The 21,490-nt window shown below is 48.6% G+C and overlaps 1 protein-coding gene across 1 annotated transcript in view; it reads right to left on the reverse strand.

The window, feature by feature from the left end:
* Window positions 1-3,200: 3,200 nt before the first annotated feature.
* EXT2 (exostosin glycosyltransferase 2) overlaps window positions 3,201-21,490 on the reverse strand; it is a 142,270-nt gene continuing 123,980 nt past the window's right edge. The window contains exons 11-14 of the mRNA XM_058663141.1: window positions 14,129-14,272; window positions 12,606-12,734; window positions 10,724-10,806; window positions 3,201-3,735 (exon numbers count right to left, since the gene is read on the reverse strand). Coding sequence (XP_058519124.1) covers window positions 3,597-3,735; window positions 10,724-10,806; window positions 12,606-12,734; window positions 14,129-14,272 — 495 coding nt within the window. The 3' untranslated portion in view covers window positions 3,201-3,596. The remainder of the gene's footprint in view (window positions 3,736-10,723; window positions 10,807-12,605; window positions 12,735-14,128; window positions 14,273-21,490) is intronic.

The following is a 21,490-nucleotide window of genomic DNA, read 5'->3' on the forward strand; positions in this document are numbered from 1 at the left end:
GGTTGGGGGGTGCTATCTGTCACTGCCTCTTGGTGTCAAGGAGGCTGGAGCAGCCTGCTGTGGCTTCTTTGGTTCTCGCCAATTACCCAGGTGGAGAGAAATGGAATTGGCTAGATGGCTCATCTGGTTGATCCTCCACCTACAAGCATCAGCATCACATATGGGTGCTGGTTCGTGTTCCGGCTGCTCCACATCTGATCAGTTCCATGCTTGTGGCCTCGCAAAGATGGGCCAAGTCCTTGGGCCGCTGCACCCACATGGGAGACCAGGAAGAAGCTGTTGGCTCCTCGTTTTGGGTTGGCTCAGCTCTGGCTGTTGTGGCCCTTTGGGATGGACGTAAACCAGTAAATGGAAACTCTTTCTCTCTGTCTCTCCTTCTTTCTGTAAATCTGCCTTTCCAATAAAAATTAGTAATTCTTTTTTTTCTTAAAAATGGCCCATCCTGCAGGCTGTGATGGTCCCCAAAGCCAAGGAACCTGCCAGACTCAGGATGGGGAACCCATGGGAAGCCCTTAACATCTCAAGTCCCTGCAGCACTTCTCTTGGCTACTCCCAGGACCCCTGGCTGCAGGACCAGGGAGAGAGGGCTTCAGCAGAACCCAGCCCCCTTCCCAGGCCTGACCTCCGCAGTGGCTGAAACCCATCAAAGGCTCTTGGATTTGACCTGGAGTACAGCTGCAGAGGACTGGCTACATACCTGGTATCCTCTGGTATGAGGATCCCCCAGCCTTCTGGCTGGCTAGGCGCCCATCAGGGACCCCAGGGCAAAGCTGGGGTCATAGGATGGGTGTGGAGAGTTCGCCTAATCAAATGGCCAGTTCTGCCCAGCACAGGGCAGCAGGATGGCCACTGTCCCCAACAGGCTGCAGCAAAACCAGTCCCTCAAAGTGCTGAGGAGTCGGGGCTTTGAACTTGGTGACACTAAGGACAGGAGACCGCAGTGTGATACTGGCAGGAAAGAACCAGAGATGCCGGGAGCCAAAGTTACTATTTTCCTCTCCAATCTGTCCAGAATAGAAGGCTCTAGCCCTAAGAGTGTGTGAGGCTTGGTCAATTACCCGAGATAAAAATACTATCAAACACTCATCAACACAGAATTCTGTTTCCTGCCCTGGCATTCTAAGTGGACCCATCCCTGTTTGGTCCTTGGGGACACCACCAAGGCAGTGACTCCACTTGGGTCAGGGCCAGGGCTGGTTCAAGTTTGTCTTCTCTGTAGGCCAGGAGGAGGCAATTTCTTTAAAAAGATTGCTTAATCGAAAAACAGCTGTTGTCTGCTGTAGGCCAGAACATGACATTTTAATTAGCATTATTGTTGTGCTTCTGAAACCAGGCTGGATGGCATACAGAGGCAGATGATCCCACCCAAGCTCACGGGTGAGGCTCGCTGCTCTGCAGCCCCAGATACACCGGCAAGGAGCACCGTCCCCTGCCCTCTCTGAGCCCAGAAATCATATCACTTTCAAGAGTCCCCTGAATCTCTACCGTGACTGTACCACCTGCCCATTCATGGGGGTAGAACTTTCAAAGGTGGCATTAAGTAACCTAGACTGTCCCTGTTTCTTTTACAGTATAACTTGTCTTGTGCTGTGTTGCAAAATCTAATCTGCCACATCCAGAAGCAGTGAGGTGCTCAAATGGAGCTTTCTGGCTCCTGTGGCTCCCAGGGATTTTGGGTGGAAGATTTGGTTTTCTAACCATTTTAAAAAGGAAAGCAATCTGCCCATTGGGAGGCAGAACCAGGTCAGGTCAGCCACTAGCAGCGCTTGCTGGTGGGTAGAGAGGCAGGGACAGTTGCAGGAGCCAGGCCCAAGGCAATGTGGGCACCATTCTCTGAGGGGAGCCACACCCCTACCTTGGCAGACAAGCTAGAAACTCCGAGCCAGGTCAGGCATCCTCACTGCTGAGATCCGCTTCTGGCTGCTTATCATGCCATCCTCATGCTAGGAACAACAGGCCTTCCCAAGTCTCCCACTGGCCAGTGCACAGCATCCCAGCTGGAAGAACATTCTACGCGTCTGTGTTTGCATCTGGTGATACACTGGGGCATAGAACACACCCACAGCCCTGGTGTCTGTGTTGGCAAAGTGGATGAACTGGTTGAGGCGGTCTCTGATCCTTCACTTCCCACCACTGCTCTTTCATAAGCACCAAGCTGAAACTCCCAGGGCTTTCACTTTCTCCTCTACTATTCAAATCTTCCTGGACCCCATCCTGTCTGCGACAACACATCTGAAGCGACTCTCCTCCAAACCACAGCTCAGTGAGCCCTCACCTTCGAGTTGCTTCCCCCGGAACGACGGGTGGCGGCATATGACTGTCTCCGCCTGGCAAATGACTAAGGTTTCTATGATTATATCCATATTCTAAGCAAATTGTTATGCGTTTTGTGTGCTGGGGACATATGTTATGGCTAAAGCCCAAAACTGTGGCTAATCTTAATATTAGAGCCAGATAAAATTTGTTTCCAATCCCTAACATTTAACATTCACCAGAGTAGATTTGTTCATCAACTGGGCTTACGGAGGTAGAATTCACACATGTGCAGTATTACTAAATGCTGAAATTTAATGATTTAGGGATACGGGCAACTGTTGCAAAGCAGTTGTTACAGCCCCATTTAACGATAGCCAGAACCTCCCTGGCTAATGTTACGTTTATATCCAAAGAGCAGGGGGAGGGGTGGGGTGAGATCTGGCATCCGCTTGGGTGGGGGAGGGAGGGTCACCGATCCCTCCACTCTGACAACACAGTACCAGTGAAAGCACCCTGCTGGATGCAGGCTCCCAGAGGCCACCTGCTTTCCCCGGAACAGCGAGAGGACATTGTCTGGACCTGCTCACACCCACAGGACTCCTCAGGGAGTTCTGAGAATCATCGGTTCTTGGGGTGCCTAGTGTTTGGTCCTTCTTATGTGAGAGGCACATGGGACCTGATACCCCTCTTGACTGTGATTCCCCAGACTGCCGAGAAATGCAAAGATGGAGCTAAACACACAAAAGGAGAAGGGTGGATGGGTCCCTGGACTCCTATGAATTAGTGCTGTCTTCAGAAAAAAAAAGAAATGAAATCATTATTTTAACCACTCCCTCTCCCCGCAGAAAAGAGCCCCAAATAAACAGAAGGAGTTGATGGACTTGACAGGATCCTGATTGAGCGGTGGGAGCTCCCCTCTTGCCTGAGACAGTGTGCCAGGTCCCGTGGCATGGATTGAATTCACAGACAGGCTTGGCTTCTGCAGCCAGTTCCAGGCTGGGCCGCTTCTCTGCAGAACTCACTGATGGCCAGGTAACCAGAAGTGAGGTATGGAGTCCCCGGGTCTGACCTGGGCTGACGGGCTTCTTTTCTCCAGCAGTCTTACAGTCAGGTTTCCTTCCAGATTGGAAACCAAAAGGTAGGCAGCTGAGCTGCACTGAAATCTGGAGCAGGCTCCCCCAAGGCTTCCATGTGGCCCTTCAGGGAGAAGCCACAGGTGATCCCAAGGCCAGGGAGCCTGCACAATGCAGGCTGCTGGGCCCAGGCAGCTGAGTGGCTGGGCACTGGCCCAGGAGGCCGCATCCTTCCTGGGGTGCAAGCTGCAGGGTTCCCCGCGCAGGTCACAGGCTGCCGATGTTGGGGAAGCTCTTGAGCTTCTCAGGAAAGTCGTCTTTGTAGAGCACAGGGTCAGCTCGGTGCTCCACCACCTTCAGCGGCATGGTCCCAAAGACCGAGGCGAACTTGTTGATGCACTCAGACCTGGGGAGTTGCGGGGAGAGGGGAGAGCAGTGAAGCAGACATTGAACGGAGAAGGGTGGGGCAAGGCGAAAGAGACGGGTGTTCAAAACGCTCCTGCATCCAGTTCCACAGCAACAAAGGAAACCCAAGCTCCCCATTCTGAAAAAGGTGCATCAGGGCTGGACCCCAGAGAGGGCTGGTGCAGGATGGGGATGCGTTTGGAGGCCAGGGGCCTGCAGAGGTCAGAATCTTTCCCCACCCCCTTGAAATTCCACTCATTCTTGCAGCTCCTTCCAGCAGCAGGCCTCAACCCCAGGTGGATTAACTGCCCACAGCCCTTAACCCCATCTCTGCCAGCTGCAGACACACAAAGGGCAGTAGAGGAAAAAGCTGTTTGGAGCTGAGCTCCAGAAGGGAAACAAGGGTATCTAAATCTCAGGATGGGCATGTCTGGTGCTCCCATGGTGGCCATCCCCTGGCAATCATTGGTCAGCTTGTACAAGCCCTGCCTTCATGATGCTTGTCACACTCATGGGTGGCCAGGGACCAGCACAGCACTGCTGAAAGGTGGTGGGTTTTGGCCATGTCCTTAACCCCCCACAGCCGGGCTGGCAACCCCTTCTGTGGTGTAGAGGTGAGCGGGTCAGGCATGTTTTGGGGGGGGAAGGTTGGGGTCCATCAGACCAACTGAGTGTGACAGCTGGGTAATGAGGACGCGTCAGCACCAGACGAGACGGGGCAAACAAGCCTGGGAAAGCTGCGTTTGAAGTCAAGGGGCCTTCATGGATGGATTTCAGAAAGGTCAACGTGTTCTGGTCGGGCCCACGGCACCTGAGAGCTACACGGGGACCAAGCTAATCAGAGGCTGAGCTGCGGCTCAGGCAGATGAAGTCTCCTTATCCTCAGAGATCCTGTTTCGAAATGTTAAAACTTTTTCTGTCTTCAGTTATTTTTTATGTTTTTTTTTTTTTTGAAAGACAGAGACACAAGGGACATGTGTAAAGCCAGATTGTCCATCCACTCGTTCACTCTCAACATGCCCATAATAACTCTGGCTGGCCAGGCTCACGTCAGTGGTCAGGAACTCCATCCGGGTCCCCCACGCATCTGGGTGGCAGGGAGGGACTCGGCAATTTGTGCCATCACCTGCTGCCTCCTTGGGTGCACATGAGCAGAAGTTGGGCCCAGAAGCAGAGCCAGGACTCTAGACTCTCTGATGTGGAATGTGGGATGTGGGCCCCCCAAGTGGTGGATGAACCACAGCACCAAATGTTTGTAGCTCAAACTAGTTCATCAACAGGTTTTCATTCAAGTACTTCAGGGTTTAGAAAGAAACCAATTAATAGTTACTATGAATTCTTGGTCATTATGTTTATAAAAGAAAAAAACTGATTGTTTTGAGCTTCTACCTAATATCTTTGTGCCCCAACATCGCAGTCAACAAGTGTTACTTGTTGTGTTCCAAGCTATATCAAAAGTGCTTTCTATGTACTGAGAATTTTTAAAAAAGATTTATTTTTATTGGAATGTCAGATTTACAGAGAGAAGAGACTGAGAGAAAGAGCTTCTATACATTGGTTCACTTCCCAAGTGGCCACAATGGTTGGATCTGATCCAAAGCCAGGAGCCAGGAGCTTCTTCTGGGTCTCCAAGGCGGGTGCAGGGTCCCAAGGCTTTGGAACATCCTCGGCTGCTTTCTCAGGCCACAAGCAGGGAGCTAGATGGGAAGTGGAGCGGCTGGGACATAGTTCATATGGGATCCCGGTGGGTGCAAGGCAAGGACTTTAGCTGCTAGGCTACTGTACTGGGCCCCCTAAACTGAGAATTCACTTAATTCTTACAATGACCCTCCAGGGTGGGGTCCTACTTATATTTCCTTTTATTCTGGGGAAGACTGATTCATCTTTCTGTTAAATTGCACCCTGAGAGGCAGCAATGGGGTTGCAGTAGCAGAGCCTTTGCTACCCATGGGAAAGACCTAGCTTAAATGTTGGGCCCCTAATTTTGGCCTGGCCCAGCTCCCACTATTATGGGCATTTGAAGAGTGAACCAGCAGATGGCAGATGCCCTCTTTCTGTATCTCTCCTTTTCAAACACAAAACAAAATGGAATAAAATAAGAAATCATCTTCAAAAAGATTATATAACTTGCCCAAGGACTCAGAGTTAGAAATCAAAGGCACTGGGCTTCCCAGCAAGGCTCGCCTTGGCCTTGGAGTATTCTCCTGGTGTCACCCAGTGCCAGGGCTCGCCAGGAACTGAGCTTCCCTCATGATGGCAGTTTTCTGGGTTTGGAGCATGGGAGTCCTGGGTGTCACATTAAGAGGACACTTTGAGGAAAGATGGGTGAGTTTTCACCAAATGTGGTGGACCACTGAACAAGAGCTTCCCTTGCTGGAGGATGGCAAAGCAGTGCAGACAAAGGCAGCGGGCGCCCTCTGAGGTTTTGCTTTTCACAGTTGTTTGCTCTGCAAGCATGCAGAGGGCCTTCTGGTTTCCAGTTCTTAGGCACCTGAGCTCTGGCCAGCCAAGCCCAGCCTTGCCCAGATTGAGTACTAATGAGTATGTCTGAAAGGATAATTAATCCTGCTTCGTAGCTGATTCCAGCAACCTCGTGGCTGGTTCCAGGAGGAGAAGTGAGGATACTGCCTCCCCTGGAGGAAGAGCTGCCAGCAAGTGGGGACATGGGCCACAGACAAGAGGACACAGGCACACAGGTCTGATGCACCCACTGATGGCTGCTCCTGGCTAATCCTTGTCTTCTGAGCATTTCTTTCTCCTCTACACATAGGAGAGGCTGCCCGCTCACTGACCCACAGTTGGCTCTATCCAACAGTCCGGCTCCCTGGTGGCAGCTGCCTTGGTTCTGAGGTCAAGTGCAAACACACTGAGCCCTGCCACTGGCTAGCTCGGAAGGGACACCAGTGTCTGGGGAAGATGGAACTACTGGCTTTCTGCTGTCCCTTTTAAGCCGAACCTTTATCCAAGGTACGCAGGAACTTTGAGGAAAATGCTGGGAGGATGGGAAGAACACCAACACTCCAGGCATTGTGCTTCTGATTTTGTTTGCCCCCAGCACTGATGCAGTGCATGGTACAAAGATCCCCAGTAAATATTTGCTGAACCAATGAGTGGCCATTACATTTGACAGGGGTTAATGCATCCCTGTTTCTGGATATGAAAAGACTGAAGTGCAGATAAAATAAGTTAATTTTTTTATTTGAACCAAGGTTGCCCTGAATCAAAGATAATGCTCTTTTTTCTCCAATTTTTGCTCTCTGTCAACTGTCTGGATAATTCTGGTCACAGATGCTGGGCAGTAAAGCTACCACTCTGTACTACTGAGATTTCTGATCCCAGACCTCCAGTCCCAGGAATAAATAAGCCTATTGAACCACAAGGTCATACACTTGTAAAGGGGTTAGCTGCTTTGATGCAGTTGTGCAAAATGTGTATTGTACAAAAGGGACTATTAAAAAGTAAAACAAACGAACCAGTCTCCAGTTGTAACTCCATCTCTTGGCCGACTCAGGATGGCTTAAGTAATGGCTTCCCTCCCAATCTAAGTGCCTTATTTAATAATTCAGTGACTCAATCTTTAATCCAAATAGTTTTGCTTCCAGTTGCTCATTTATTTCAAGATTTATTTCCTTCTACTCTTTACCAAATTTCCCAAAAGGGAAGTTTGCATTCATTAACTCCATTTCCTTGCCACCTACTCATACTCCACAGCCCTCTGCTTCATCAACCTATGACCTTACTTTAAGGTCACCAATAACAACTGACTTCAAAGACCATTTCCCAGGCTGCACGTTCCCTGGCCGCCCTGGCTTCTGACCACTACAGATCCTGGTTTTTCCTTGGCCTCTCCAGTGGCTTCTCCGCTTTCATGACCCTTTCTGCCTCTGAAATTGCACAACTACACAAGATCCTGCCATCTCCGGGGAGATGGTTTCCAAATACCTAGCTTTATTTTAAACTTCCTTCTAGTTCTACATTTTTAGCTGCCTGCTTGAGAGCTACATCTGGTTCCAGAGGGCAAGACCCCAAATTCTCTACCTTTCTATTACAGAATTTAATTTGTGGTTAAAATGTCCCATCCACATTAATTATGCTGCTAATGCGGGGCTGGCATGGTGGCATAGCATTTTAAGCTTCTGCCCACAGGGCATCATCCCAAATGGATGCTGGTTTGAGTTCCAGCTGCTCCACTTCTGATTCAGTTCCTTGCTAACGCACGTGGGAAAAGAGCAGAAGATGGCCCAAGTGCTTGGGCCCTTGAATCTAGATAAGAGACATGGAAGAAGCTCCTGGCTCTGGCCTAGTCAAGCCCCTGTCTGCTGCAGTCCTTTGGGGAGTAAAGTTGACCTCTCTGTCTCTCCCTCTCTCTGTAACTGCCCTTCAAATAAAATAAACCTTAAAAAATTTTACTGTTGAAGAGATAAATGTTCACCCCAGTCCCTTCCCTAATTAACATTTCCTCCTAACTATTTAAGACATGAGGATTCCTTTAGACTCCCGATCTAAACTATCTTTGACAATTCTCTTTCCTTAACCTTCCCACACAGATCTAGTGGGAAACCAAGTTCTGGTACATCTTCCTTTGGTGGGAAAAAAAAAATCTCCTGCCATTTAATTTGTTTCTTCCTTTCTACACTCAGGTTACTTCCAGGCTCCTAATTGGTCTTCTTCCCCTAAATCTCCTCATCCTTCATTATACTCTAGGCACTTCGCTTCCAGATTAATCTCAAGGTAATACTTTGATCAAGTTTGCTCCCTGCTCAAACACTCTGGCTTACCAGAGCCTGCTGGAAAGTGTTCAAGCCCCTTAATTGGGGATTCAAAGCCTCTTGCAGTCTGGCACTAATGGGCAGAATTCTAACGCCCAGGCCCAGCTGGAATTCTAAGCACCTGCCTGCTAGCCAGTGGACAGGGTGATCAGGATCTTTTACCAATCAGTTCCCTTCCTGGGTCTCCTTGCTCAATTTCCCTGACTAGGATCCTAGTGATTTCTTTTCTTTCTTATTTTTAAAATTCATTTATTTTTATTGGAAAGTCAGATAAACAGAGAGAAGGAGAGACGGAGAGGAAGATCTTTTATCTGCTCATTCATTCCCCAAGTGGCTGCAACAGCCGAAGCTGAGCCGATCCAAAGCCAGGGGCCCAGAACCTCTTTCATGTCTCCCACGTGGGTGCAGGGTCCCAAGGCTTTGGGCCATCCTCGACTGCTTTCCCAGGCCACAAGCAGGGAGCTGGATGGGAAGTGGGGCCACCAGGACACAAACCGGCCCCCATATGGGATCCTGGCACGTGCAAGGCGAGGACTTTAGCCACTAGGTTACTGTGCCTGGCCTGAATCTTCACAAAATTACTCCAAATGGTCACCCTAGCAAGAAGTTTGTCTTTTTACTTTGATCAATTAATTATAGCACTTTGAGCCTCCGTTGGGCACATATCTATATAACTTTGGATTAAGTTACACACACAAACATGCATAAATATATGTAGGTATGTGTAGTTGGTGTTAATTATAAAACTCTGAAATGATCTGATACAAGTCTAACAACTTCAAGATCTATTTTCAAATATTTTCTTAAAAATTGGGGAACCTCTATTGCCTCTCTTAGTTGCTTTGTTCAGGGTCAAGTAGCAATGCTATCTCTTGAAAATCCCATTGCATTTTAAGCTTCCTCGCTTGTTTTATGATCTCAGTGGTGCTGGAGGGAGTCGTTTAGCCTCAGCATGAACTTCAAGGTCATTATCAAGTGAACCTTTCTCCATTCACTCATTTCAGTCAAGCCTAATTAATAACCATGTAGCTTAATACTAAGAATTCTACCACACAGAAAATGGGCTAAGTTTAAGTAAAAATTTCATGTGGATGACAGTATTACAACTGGGGTCTTTTCCAAACGAGCTATGAGACTTGATGTCATTGCCCTAGGCTGAGTAATGCTTGATTATCAGGGACAGATACTTTTCAATCACAACAATATGATTTCATATCAACAGTTGGTAACAGTCATGTCATTTGAGAAAGATACTTACACTGTGTATGAAAGAGAGACTAGTTAGGAAGTAATAAAGAGTGCTAACATTATAGAAGAATCTAGGCCTAATAAAAAAAGCTTTGTGGAAAAAAAATAAAGCAAAGTTCTCCAACTTGAAGGATTTTTAATATGGCTCACAGGTTTCAGAAATTAATTCTGTAAGCTGATGTATGTGAGATCAGTGGAAACTGGAACCAGAGATCTCACTCTCAAAGGGCCCTCAAGCACTCTGTGTCCATTTGGGGCCCTGGACAGTACTGCTCCTGGGATGCCAACACTCACTGGCCTGTGTAAGCAGCTGTTTCTTGGGGACTGCCGAGAATATAAGTGACAACTACTGGGTCTATACAAGATGGTCTTAGGGGAAGGTAACAGCTCCATCTTTTTATGCCCACCCACCTCACAAAGCCCAGGACTGCACGCTACCCACACTGTGTCTGTTGGGTAATGCACTGAACTGAAATAAAAAGAGTACCTCAGGCTGCCCTGACCCCTCCGTAACTCAGACAGCTTGGTCTCTGATCTGTTCTTGGTGGCTATTTTAGGTGTGTCAGCAAAGGGAATTTGTCTCTGACGGGTTTGAGTCAGTTCTTTCTGTTCAAGCTTTTATTGTAACCTGGAGAAATTACCCCCAAATAACCTAGTATTTCCTTGGAATGAACCAGCTTCCCTTCCAATGACTGTAGATGCTTAGTCCACAAGGAGAGAATGTGGCTTCTGGGGCTTAAGGCCAGCTATATTTAAGACCCTTCTAGCCATTACAAATTGAGCGAGGAGCATTCCAAATTAATTCTTTGAGTGACCTGTGCTTGAACTAGCCCAATTCCCACAGTGCAAGAGGAGGTGACTATAGCTACCAGCTGCTGTCCTTATATCTTCGACCAAGTCCCATAAATGGGCTCCAGGCAGGAAATGGGGATCAGAGGCAGGGGCAGGCTTTTGGGCTGGGGGCTCACTCACCTCTCCACCATGTGTGTCTGGTCTAGGGAGAGCCCATCAATGGCTGTACACTCAGGACACTTGAATTTCTTGCGTGGGGTTACCTAAAGAAGGACATAAAAATAAACCTGGGTGTAGGTGCCAAGGACAATAAAATCAGGCAGTGCCACTAATCTGCATGCTCCGTGCTGTAAGCCAAGCTATTGCACGGGCTCAGGCACATGTGTATATGGCATGCATACACACACACACACACACCTCTCCATTCATCCATTCGATTCTGGCTGGCTCAGCCAACAGCACAAATCACAAGGGCCCAATAAAAGAGACTTGGAGGGCTTTCGCCTTCTGTAGCTGGAAAGAAGTGGTGATGACAAGCTCTTTAATTCCTGTTTAATGACTGTTTTCTCACTGCCAAGGTCCTTGTATAAACACCATTTGTTCTTGCAGCCATAAGGGCGATGAAATACAGCTTCCCATAACTTTCACGGTAACCTTAGTACCAATAGGCGCCCTCTCTCCTCTTTCCAGCTAAAGGCAAATGCTAGGAGCCGCACCATACCCTTGGAGATGCCAGTTTCTTTCGAAGTTCCTCTAAGCCAGGAAGAAACTCCAAGGACCTTCAGCCTCTGAGTCCTTTTTTAAGCCACCCCCACTCCTAAACCTCCAACCCCCTGGTGATCTTTCTGGTTAACTCAGGGAACCTTCGTGAAGGAATAGGAGGTAGAGAAAGTCAGAGAACTACAGTGAGATGGACAGCATGGCAATGTGGGAAGCTACCATGGAGACACAGGATGGGGAACCTCCTTCCTGCCAAGCGCCATTTGAATATCTGTAACATTGCAGGCCAAATGCAATGATCAGTGTAAACATTAGCCTGCCATAGATTCAGCGAATTTTGAGCGCCCCCCCAACCCTCTTTGGTTGCCTTGGCAGAGGAGGGTCAAGTGATTCTGTGAGCCATGCATGGCATGTGGGCAGGACCTTCCCCAAGCCTGGAAGAGGAAGCTGCCAGCACTAAGAAGCACATGGTGACACATGTGGACAAGTAGATTTGAGGATGACAGGGGTCTCTTAAAAAATGTCCCTTGAGTATCCCCTGATGGGCTGGGGCTCATGGTGAGTCCAGGGAGCATGGTGGTAGCAGTGATTCCCCGTTTCCTTTGTGAAGTTGGTCTAATGTCTCTTCTCCCATCACAGCCCCGTAGAGGATGCCACACCACGACAATGCTCCGGCACAAGCCTCCCCAGCATCGGGGGCCCGGTGGGACAGCTTTCACTCTCGGGGAAATGTCAGCACTGCCTAGCTGACTATGCAGAATTTGAGTTTGGATGGAAACAGAGACAGATTGCATCGACCCACATAAAGCCCACCTTTCCTACTGATCTGGGATCTTCTCAGGTACAAAGCCTGCCCAAAGGATTTCTACCCTTGCCTTTTTTATTTAAAATAGTATTAGGGGAAGAGCACTTTTTAAAAAACTGGTTTTCAACATTTTAAAGTAATGACTAGGACAACCACTGCTACTTGCATAATTTCCTGCACACTGATGAAAAGAAAATCAGAGATCTTAAGAAGGATGCAAACTGCACCCTTCAGCTAAGGCAGCTGGATTCTAACGCAGTTTTGTCCACAAAATTCAGTTCTGGCTTAAAATATGATTTGCAGATGGACCATTAGAGCCTTTCTCTCTGACACTGAAGGTTATAAATAAACAAACAAACAAACAAACAAACAAACAACCACATTTAGATTATCAATGCCAAGTTTCAAATTTCCAGTGTGACAGTGCCCATCACAGAACCTTAACCTAAAAAGGAGCTTACTTTGTTTCTGGTCGCAAGAACTTCCTTGGCACAGAGAACAGAGACTTAACAAAGGCAGTGAGTGGTAGGGTCCTACCTTGATGACAGCTTTCCCTGTGACGTTAGCCACCAAGAAATTCATGGCAATGTCTTCACAGTTCATATGGGCATCCACCCAGTTCTTGATATCTCCAGGCATCTTGTAGGTATACAGGTAATTAAAATACTGTAAGGTGAGACAAAAAGAAGAACTACTTAACAGCAGGGCCTTGTGGCTGACGCACAAGGGGCAACTTGGACCTGGGATACAGATGGAGGGCTCTCCTGAGATCACTCACAAGGCTGCATCATCAGATGGCTCAAAGCAAGTGTCTTTAACACAGATGTGCTTTGCAAGTGGGACAAAAATGAGAAACCTGTGGTAAGTAGTGAAGAAATTGATGGGTCAAAAATTAAGTGTGTACACCGTCTACCAACTACCACAAGTCCCAGGGTTTTGCTTTTTGTTGTGCTCAGAACAATCTAGTTCTGGGTCTACAGCTGTGAAAAATACCGTGCTGAGCTAAAGACAGGTATGGGGAAAGCCAACCAAGCACGGGGGCTGGACAGCCCTCCCTCCAGGAAGCAGTTCCTTTGCTGCTGCAGAAACAGAGAAGTTGTTACGGCTAATTAAACTCTCCCAGAGGAAACTCTGCCACCACACGGAGTAGTCAAAAACCAAACACATCTTTCTCTAATCTCTCTCTGGCAAGAGGTAAAAACCATCAGGTGGCAACTCAGAGGAGAAATACAAAGGGCTAATCAATTTAGGAATTTCGACCTCACTCGTCAGCAACTCAAAGTTAAAATTCTGAAATTCACTTCTCATGATGAAAGCAGCTAAGTTTACTTTTCAAAAGTTTCACATATCTCAATATGCAAGCAAGGGTCCAGTGCAATAGTGTTACATAGTTTGCTGGTGAGGGCTCAAACTGGCACAAACAATACTGAAACCAATAGCCAGACAGGTATACACAAGAGAACCCTCAAAAAATTTGTGGAAAATGTGCATTATTTTTAATTGTAGTTTCCCATGACTTTCTTGAAGTACCTGTGTATGTAAAATCCCCAAATATTTATTCCCTTTGATCTACTTCTAGTAATGTTTCATAACGGTCATGAGCACAGTTATAAAAAGGACTATTAATCATAAAGCATTAGACATGAACTAATTGTTTAAAATAGCAACATGGCAAGCCTTGCTGCCTGCTCTGATCAGTTCATGGTCTATATATGCACTGACAAATTGTATGTGTGCCCAATAAAATTTCCAAATGTTATATGATACCTAAACAACTCTAGATCTATAATAATTAAAACTTTATCACTAAGTGCTAAGATCACAAGTACATTTTCTTCTTCATTTTATTATCATAAGTTTTCCTATTTCCTACTATAAGGATGGCTCATTTTTGTAGTTAGACCAGCAACTGATTTATTCCTAAAGGAATATCACACACCATGGTTTTTTTCTAAGACTGTGGCAGCAGTCACAGAGAATTAAAACAATTCCCCAAACCACATGCCTTACTCCATGGTTTTGTCGGTCCAGCCTCGCCTGCCCCAGCCCACACCGCTTACCTTGTGGTAGAAGGCTGCTCCTGTGAGTACCATGGACACTTCATTGGTCCACTCGGATTCATACTTCCACTTGTTCATCTCATGGTCCCAGAGATGCAGGCGGCCCGGGTAACCCACCAGGCGGTCAGGAAACTCCCGCCAGACCTAAGGACAAAAGCACATTGGTGATACTGCTGATTGGCTCTCATGGTGCTGCGGGACCGTCACAAGCCTCCATGGCTGCCCGGGTCAGAGCTTTACAAACCACCAAGGTCAGAACATGCCTCTGCGGAGCTTCTGCTGGACGGATGCAAGTCAGGCCAGCGTTCAAGCACAGCTGTGGACTCTGGTTTCCTGCCCAGCTTCTCAGGCAAGCACAGTCATGTCAAGTAACGTGGGGGTAACTGCTGACTTAAGCTAGGCCAAGGCATACAATCTCGGAATACAAGACTAGTGAAACGGGGTCTAGTGAAGGAATGTTCACATGAAGGACACGTGGAGTCCTGCCTGCAATCCAACTGCTCTGATTTGTATTAAATTAGTAATCAGGAGACTTGACACAATAGCCTATTCAGCAAAAAACAAACAAACAAACAAATAAAAAAGCATCTACTTTGTCTGAACACAATCCTGTCCTTAGGACTTGTTGAGAAGTTAGACAGGATTTGTTGGGTTTTATAATCTGGAAAATCCTGGAAATGAAAACTTGACTCCACAGTTGGGAATATTGTTAAAAACTTTTGTTGCATGAACCAGAATTGCACATATTGGCATGTGCCCTGCCAATGGCCTTTCCATGTAATTCTGTGGTATCTAGTTTACCTATGACAAGAAGATGGTCCACCTCAATGACAGCATGCATGATTTGTGGGCTGTTCATGCAGCCCCTTTGCTAGTTCTTGAACCTTTCCCACACACCGAAATAACGTTCCGGTGGATTCAGTCCTAGGCTCTATTCTCGTCGTCAAACTTTCCTTCTCTAAGTCATATCCTCTCGTTTCAATCGCTTTAAAAACCACCTGTAATCTGATGACCTCTAAATTTATGTTTGGCCCTGAACGTTCCTGAGATAACCAACCACTTACTTAATACCTCCACCTGGATAAACAGCAGGCATCTCAACCTAACATGTCCAAACCGTAACTCTTGATTCTGTATCTCCAGGCAAGGCACTCTCTCCATCTTCTCCCATCTCAATAAATCAGCCAGCCCATTGCTCAAGCCCCAAAACTAGAAGTCAACCCTTCATTCCTGTCCTCCCATCCAATCCATCAGTCAAGTCCTGCTGGTTCTGCCCCTGACTGCCTCTTGCCATCACGTCTACCACCCTCCCTCCCTCTGGCTCCGACCACCATCATCCTTCACCAAGGTTACTGGGAGTGCCTTCTAACAGGCCTCCTCTATGTGACGCCTGCCCTTCCACACCATTTGCCGCACAGCGTCCCAGAAGACCACATCCTAAAAGAAAATCAGGATATTTTGTACAGGGTAATTTAACCTAGTGTGCTATTTTGTTTTCTGTATCTTAAAAATTATTTTCACTCTGTGTGTATGTGTGTGAGAGATACGATCTCATGCTGGAGCCAGGAACTCTCCAGTTCATGGCATTGCTGGGTGCAGTGAGGGCACGCCCTGCCCCTCTCCAGGGCAGACTAGTGTGTCAGGAATTCCCTTCAACTTGTCTCCTGGAGACTGACTGTCCCAAACACAGGTGTTGCTGGGGCCACGCCCCCTTGTGCCCTTAGGCGTCTGGTGTCCCCCCCAAATAACCCCTTTTATCACACTAGTTGTGCTGGATTAGGGCTGTCCTGATGACCTCCTTTCCCCCATGACTACCTCTAAGCCTCTATTTCCAAGTCATTTCACGTCTTGAGATACTGAGGGACAGGGTTGTAACACAATTCAACCCAACACATTTTTTAAGAAATGCTCCACTCTCCGAACAAAACCCCAAATGACTTCCTACTTCCTTAAGGTCATACACAACTTCTTCCCCCATTGTGAGGGCCACCCCATCTTCCTGTGCTCTTGCCCCAGCCTCTCCCACATTCTAACACCTTTAAAAAAAAACACATTTATTTTATTTTTATTGCAAAGTCAGATATACAGAGAGGAAGATCTTCCGTCTGATGATTCACTCCCCAAGTGACCGCAACAGCCGGAGCTGTGCTGATCTGAAACCAGGGGCCAGGAATTTTTCCTGGGCCTCCCACGTGGGTGTGGGGTCCCAAGTCTCTGGTTCGTCCTGGACTGCTTTCCCAGGTCACAAACAGGGAACTGGATGGGAAGTGTGGCTACCAGGATTAGAACCGGTGCCCATATGGGATCCTGGCATGTGTAAGGACTTTAGCTGCTAGGCCACTGTACTGGGCCCAATTCCAATACCTTTCTTTCTGCTTCTTCAACAAACCTAACCTGTCAAGGCTGCTACACTTGCTATTTCTTTCAGCTGGAGGGTTCCTGTGGCTGTTTAAAGGCTGGCTCAGTCATTTGCCAAGTCCCTGCTTATGTCAACCACTTTGAGAGAACTCCTTGGACCTTCCTCTATTGAAAACACTACCCTGAACCTGGTGCAATAGCCTAGAAGCTAAAGTCCTCGCCTTGCACACGCCGGGATTCCATATGGGCGCTGGTTTGTGTTCCAGCGGCCCCACTTCCCATCCAGCTCCCTGCTTGTGCCCTGGGAAAGCTGTCCAGGATGGCCCAAAGCCTTGGGATCCTGCACCCACATAGGAGACCCAGAAGAGGTTCTGGGCTCCTGGCTTCAGATTGGTGCAGCTCCGGCTGTTGTGGCCACTTGGGGAATAAATCATTGGATGGAAGATCTTCCTCTCCATCTCTCTTCTTCTTTGTATATCTGACTTTCCAATAAAAATAAATAAAAATCTTGGGCTTGGCGTGGTGGCCTAACGGTTAAAAGTCCTCGCCTTGAACACACAGGGATCCCACATGGGTGCCAGTTTTAATCCTATTTTGATAGCCCTACTTCCCATCCTGCTCTCTGCTTGTGGCCTGGGAAGCAGTTGAGGACGGCCCAAGGTTTGGGGGCCCTGCACCCACGTGGGAGACCTGGAAGAAGCTCCTGGATCATGGCTTTGGATCAGCTCAGCTTTGGCTGTTGTGGCCACTTGGGAAGTGAATGAGCATTTAAAAGATCTTCCTCTCTGTCTCTCATCCTCTCTGTATATCTGACTTTGCAATAAAAATAAATCTTTAAAAAAAGAAAACGCCACACCTCTAGTCAGCCTCTCCCCATCACAGCCTCTCCACCCTATGTGTTCTTTAGAAGACTCTGACTTTCTGCAATTATTTATTCTTTCTTGCTCCTGTAGAATTTCAGCTCCAACAGGACAGTGTCCCAAGCACAAAGAACAGGATCCAGCCCTTGGCATTACTACAGGCACACTTGCTGAGTGTGCGAACGCACAGGATCTGAAGCAGGTCAAGGGATGTGCAGGGCCTGGATTCTTTCTCTCGGCTTCCAGGGAGAGCTGGGGCACTTCGGTTCAGGGAGTCTGCAGCAGCAGCCAGCAGCAGCCCCATTTATAATAACCCGGCATCCGCTGCGTGTGAGGGGCACTGGGGCACATATGTTCAATTGTGGGGAACTTGCTGAGTCACTAACAGTGTTGTAGCCCATTCTCCATGTGATCAACCTGTGTGACTTGATGAGCCAGGGGAACCTGAGCTTGGGTGTGGTCTGGGGTTATGGGAAGAGCTTCACCTAAGAGAGCTCTCCAGTCCACAACGGTAGCCTCATTAACACCACCTTGGAAAGGCCGAGTTAATCAGCCACAGGCACTGTCCTAGTAGCTGCAGACAAAGGAGGCCATTTCCTCTGATGAGTGGCTTCAGTGTTATGGAGCCCAGGGAGGCTGCGCCACTCCCCCCCAGCCTCAACTGGCCAACTCCACTGATGGCACCACCAGCGGGCTTCCTTTCCTGAGTGCTCAGCACCTGCCACCACAGCCGCTTCACTTTGTGGAGCCACAGAGCTTTTGGAAGGGACCCCAAGCACACCTAACCCAGCACGGGGGTGGAGGGGGGTGCTGGGGTGGAGCTTAGGGGCAGAGTGTGAGGAGTGGGAGGAGGGGAGGGAGACAGGGTTATCCAGTTCAGCTGCCACTTTGGCCGCACTTGGAAGCTATCTGTTCCCTCCCTCCACTCTCCTCTGCTCAAGGAAGCCCAGAGCCCCATTCCCAAGGGGATTCTTCTGCGTTACAAGGCCCCCATTTACAGCAGTAATCGTCGTGCTGGTTCAGGCGGAGGGTCAAGTGCTGTTGAGAGTTCAGTCCTCTGTTAGCTGAAGTCACTTATCAGACTTCTCTCCAGAGGGACTTAATTTGGTGACACTGGGTCACAGAATGCTAAACCACACGGCTCTAAAAGGCCTCAGGAGCATCCTGCATCTCAGATTCCTTCAGAGCCTTCCGAGGGCGCCGCTCCCGCGCGGTGCCTCTCTGCCCTTGACTTATTCCAGGCAGCTGGATACAATCAAGATACCATCCTTGTCACTTCATCTATAACTCCGCAGCTGACTACAGGATCAAAACGGAACGGAGCGGAACGGGATGGGCCTGCTCTAATCGCACCCTCGTGTAGCACCAAGTCGATTATGTATACAGTAAAGCATTTTCCCAGCGAGCAAAGCTGGATTGTGGGCTCAATTCTACTCACCCCCGGCCCCCCTTTCTCCCCCTCCCGCATCTCTGCCTAGCTACCCAGCCCCCCACTCTCATTCAGCTCTTTTTCTTTCCACCTCAGGGAACTGCTCTGGGGTCAGCCTTCTGTCATTACTACCAGATGCCTCTGTGTATGGGAGTGTGGGTGCCCGAGCGCCCTCATCGGACCCCCATGGCGCCAGTCAGCATGCTTTCCCGAGGTGTTCAGGTCCTGGGGCTCTTGGGTCCTCCAAGCAGCCCTCAAGCCCCCTGGGGCCAGTGACCTCAGCTGTTTGCAGTTGTGCAACTCTTTGAGGATGCAGAGCCATCACTGTCAGGATAAACTCTGTGCCTTGGTCAGGGACTTGGCAATACTGCGAGCAGCCTGTATGTGTGCAGGTTATAACAACACAATACCTTCCTCCAAGTATTCCTTTCCATTCTGTGTTTTACAACTTAAATACCTTTTACCTGATCACAGAAGTCTCCCCTCTGGACTCCCAGCTGTGCTGACTTGGCCACTTTCCAAGCCCTTTTTCCTCTTATGTGGCTTCCCACTGCTGCAGGTTCACACTAGGATCTTCTGCTTTTGTTTCACTGCCCACGGGAGGTGGCCTAGACTGAGGCCAACATCCTATACAGAGTGCACCAGGGGGTCATGGCTAGACTAGACCCAAGACCAGCTGTGTCAGTGGCAGACTGCATTATCTTTCCTACACATGGAGTCCAGCTTTGTTCTGCCATCTGCAAGATACACGACTGGATTCAGTGACCTTTTGTGTCTTTGGGGGTTAAAATATTTTCTCTTCCCTTTTCACTGACCTGTTCCCTAAAAGTGAGCCCATCGACTGCTGTTTCAAGCTGTATATTTCTAAAGGGCAGGGCCCATGTGGCATCTAGCTTGGTCTAAAATGCCACACACACACACACACACACACTCGAGGAATGTTTTGAGAAGACGATATTGTGCTATATTCTAAGTCAGCTCAGAGAGTGCATTTTCAGCTCAGGGTATGTGTGTTTGAACCACACTCAGATTCAGCAAAGAGGGGGTGGGGTAGGAGGGCGAAGGTGTGCCCACAGGTGGTATCCATCTGGGATGTGTGACTGTGAACTCGCAGGTCACTCTGAAGTGGCTGCTAAGTTATCATCGTTTGAAAGGCACAGCTCCACGGGGTTTGGCTACTGGGAGAAAAGAATGTCATGCTATCAGAGCCAGAAGCTGGAATAGCAAGGTAGTGAGTGGGGTGGGTATGGATCAAAATGCATCAAACTGGGCAATACTTTCATTTCTTTCCCTGCCTGCACTCTTTGAATTTGGTTATCCCCTCCTTACCCAAGTGGGTCAGAACCCTACGACATAGACCAAACTGTGTGTTTCCAAGCCTGGGCTGGCCAAGGCAGGGCTTCAGAGGATCCAAGGTATGAATGCCACTTGATCGCTGGTCCCTCTGCCATGTGGGCTGTGTCCTGGGCAAGGGGCAGCTGGCTACTTTTGGTTCTGAGTTGCTTTACCCACAGGAGACAGCACAAGGTTCACGCTCAGCCCTCTGGGAACAGAGTACACCTTTGAAACTTGGGATTTTCTGAGATAAAGTGGAACAGAGCAATTGATTTCATTTCCAGCTTGTGCTTTTGATTACACTGGTTCGTGGGGGGAGGGGTGCAGTTTTTGTGAAGGGGGTGCTCTGCAAACAGCCCAGGAGTCCTGGTTTATGCCTGGGATGCTGCCGGGCTGATGCAGGACAGGCAAAGGCCTGCTGCGGCCCTAATGCTGATCAGCACACCTGACCAAGACATACGCATGCTGCATCGCATGTTAAGATTCACTTGCCAGATCACTCCAGTCTGCCCCAGCGGCCTTTCTGACCCAAGCCATATGGCAACAAATATAGGACAGTGGGAAGTCTCCTGGGATCTGGGCAGCCTTCTCATTTGCTTGGCTTGTCCAGCTGGGATGAGGGCCTTGGTGCTGGGGCACACATTATTTCTTCTTTCCAAGTTTTCTCTTCAGATCAGGGGCAGAGTGGAGTTGGCATGGGTGACAATGGCAGTGTACACTGTCCCATCTCTATGGTTTGCCACTCCTAGGAAGACCTTGCTGGAGAAGTGACTTTGAGCCACTGGTCCTACTCTTTTCTTGGTAGCAGCTCAGCCCATGGCACACCAGCCCACTGCCCCTGGACCATATTGAGGAGGCTCACTCTGTGGTGCCAGCAGCCACCCCATCTATGCTGTGTCCAGGATCTGTAAACTCAGAGATCACTGGGAAGGCAGATGAGAACATGGAGAACTTGGGCAGGTGGTGGCCCCTCCAGGGTGTGCTGCTTCCTCAAGTCTACTCTGGGCCAAATGCCTCATGCGGTCCTGGTTGTGAAGCATGATCATTCATTTATCAGTGTGTAAGGAACTCCTCATCTCCCTGAACTCAGTCCCTCACCCCGAAGACAAGGATGACAAAGACGTCAGAGTACCATGTCTGAGGTCACACTCTGCATCAATGTCCTTCCTGTCGGGGCTGGCCCAGGGCAGATTTGGTAACAGACTGAAAATAAATAGGGTTGGGTGAGGGAGGGGAACATGGCTAAACCCTTGGCTCCCACCAGCACCAACTTGTCTTGTATAAGCTGAAGGCTTTTTGTGAATGTGGCTTCCACATCACAGAGAAAGCCACTTGCTGAAGCCACTTCAAAGAAGGGACTGCTGCGAGCTGTGTGTGGCA

Source organism: Ochotona princeps, chromosome 4, assembly GCF_030435755.1.
Source record: "Ochotona princeps isolate mOchPri1 chromosome 4, mOchPri1.hap1, whole genome shotgun sequence".
NCBI lineage: Eukaryota > Metazoa > Chordata > Mammalia > Lagomorpha > Ochotonidae > Ochotona > Ochotona princeps.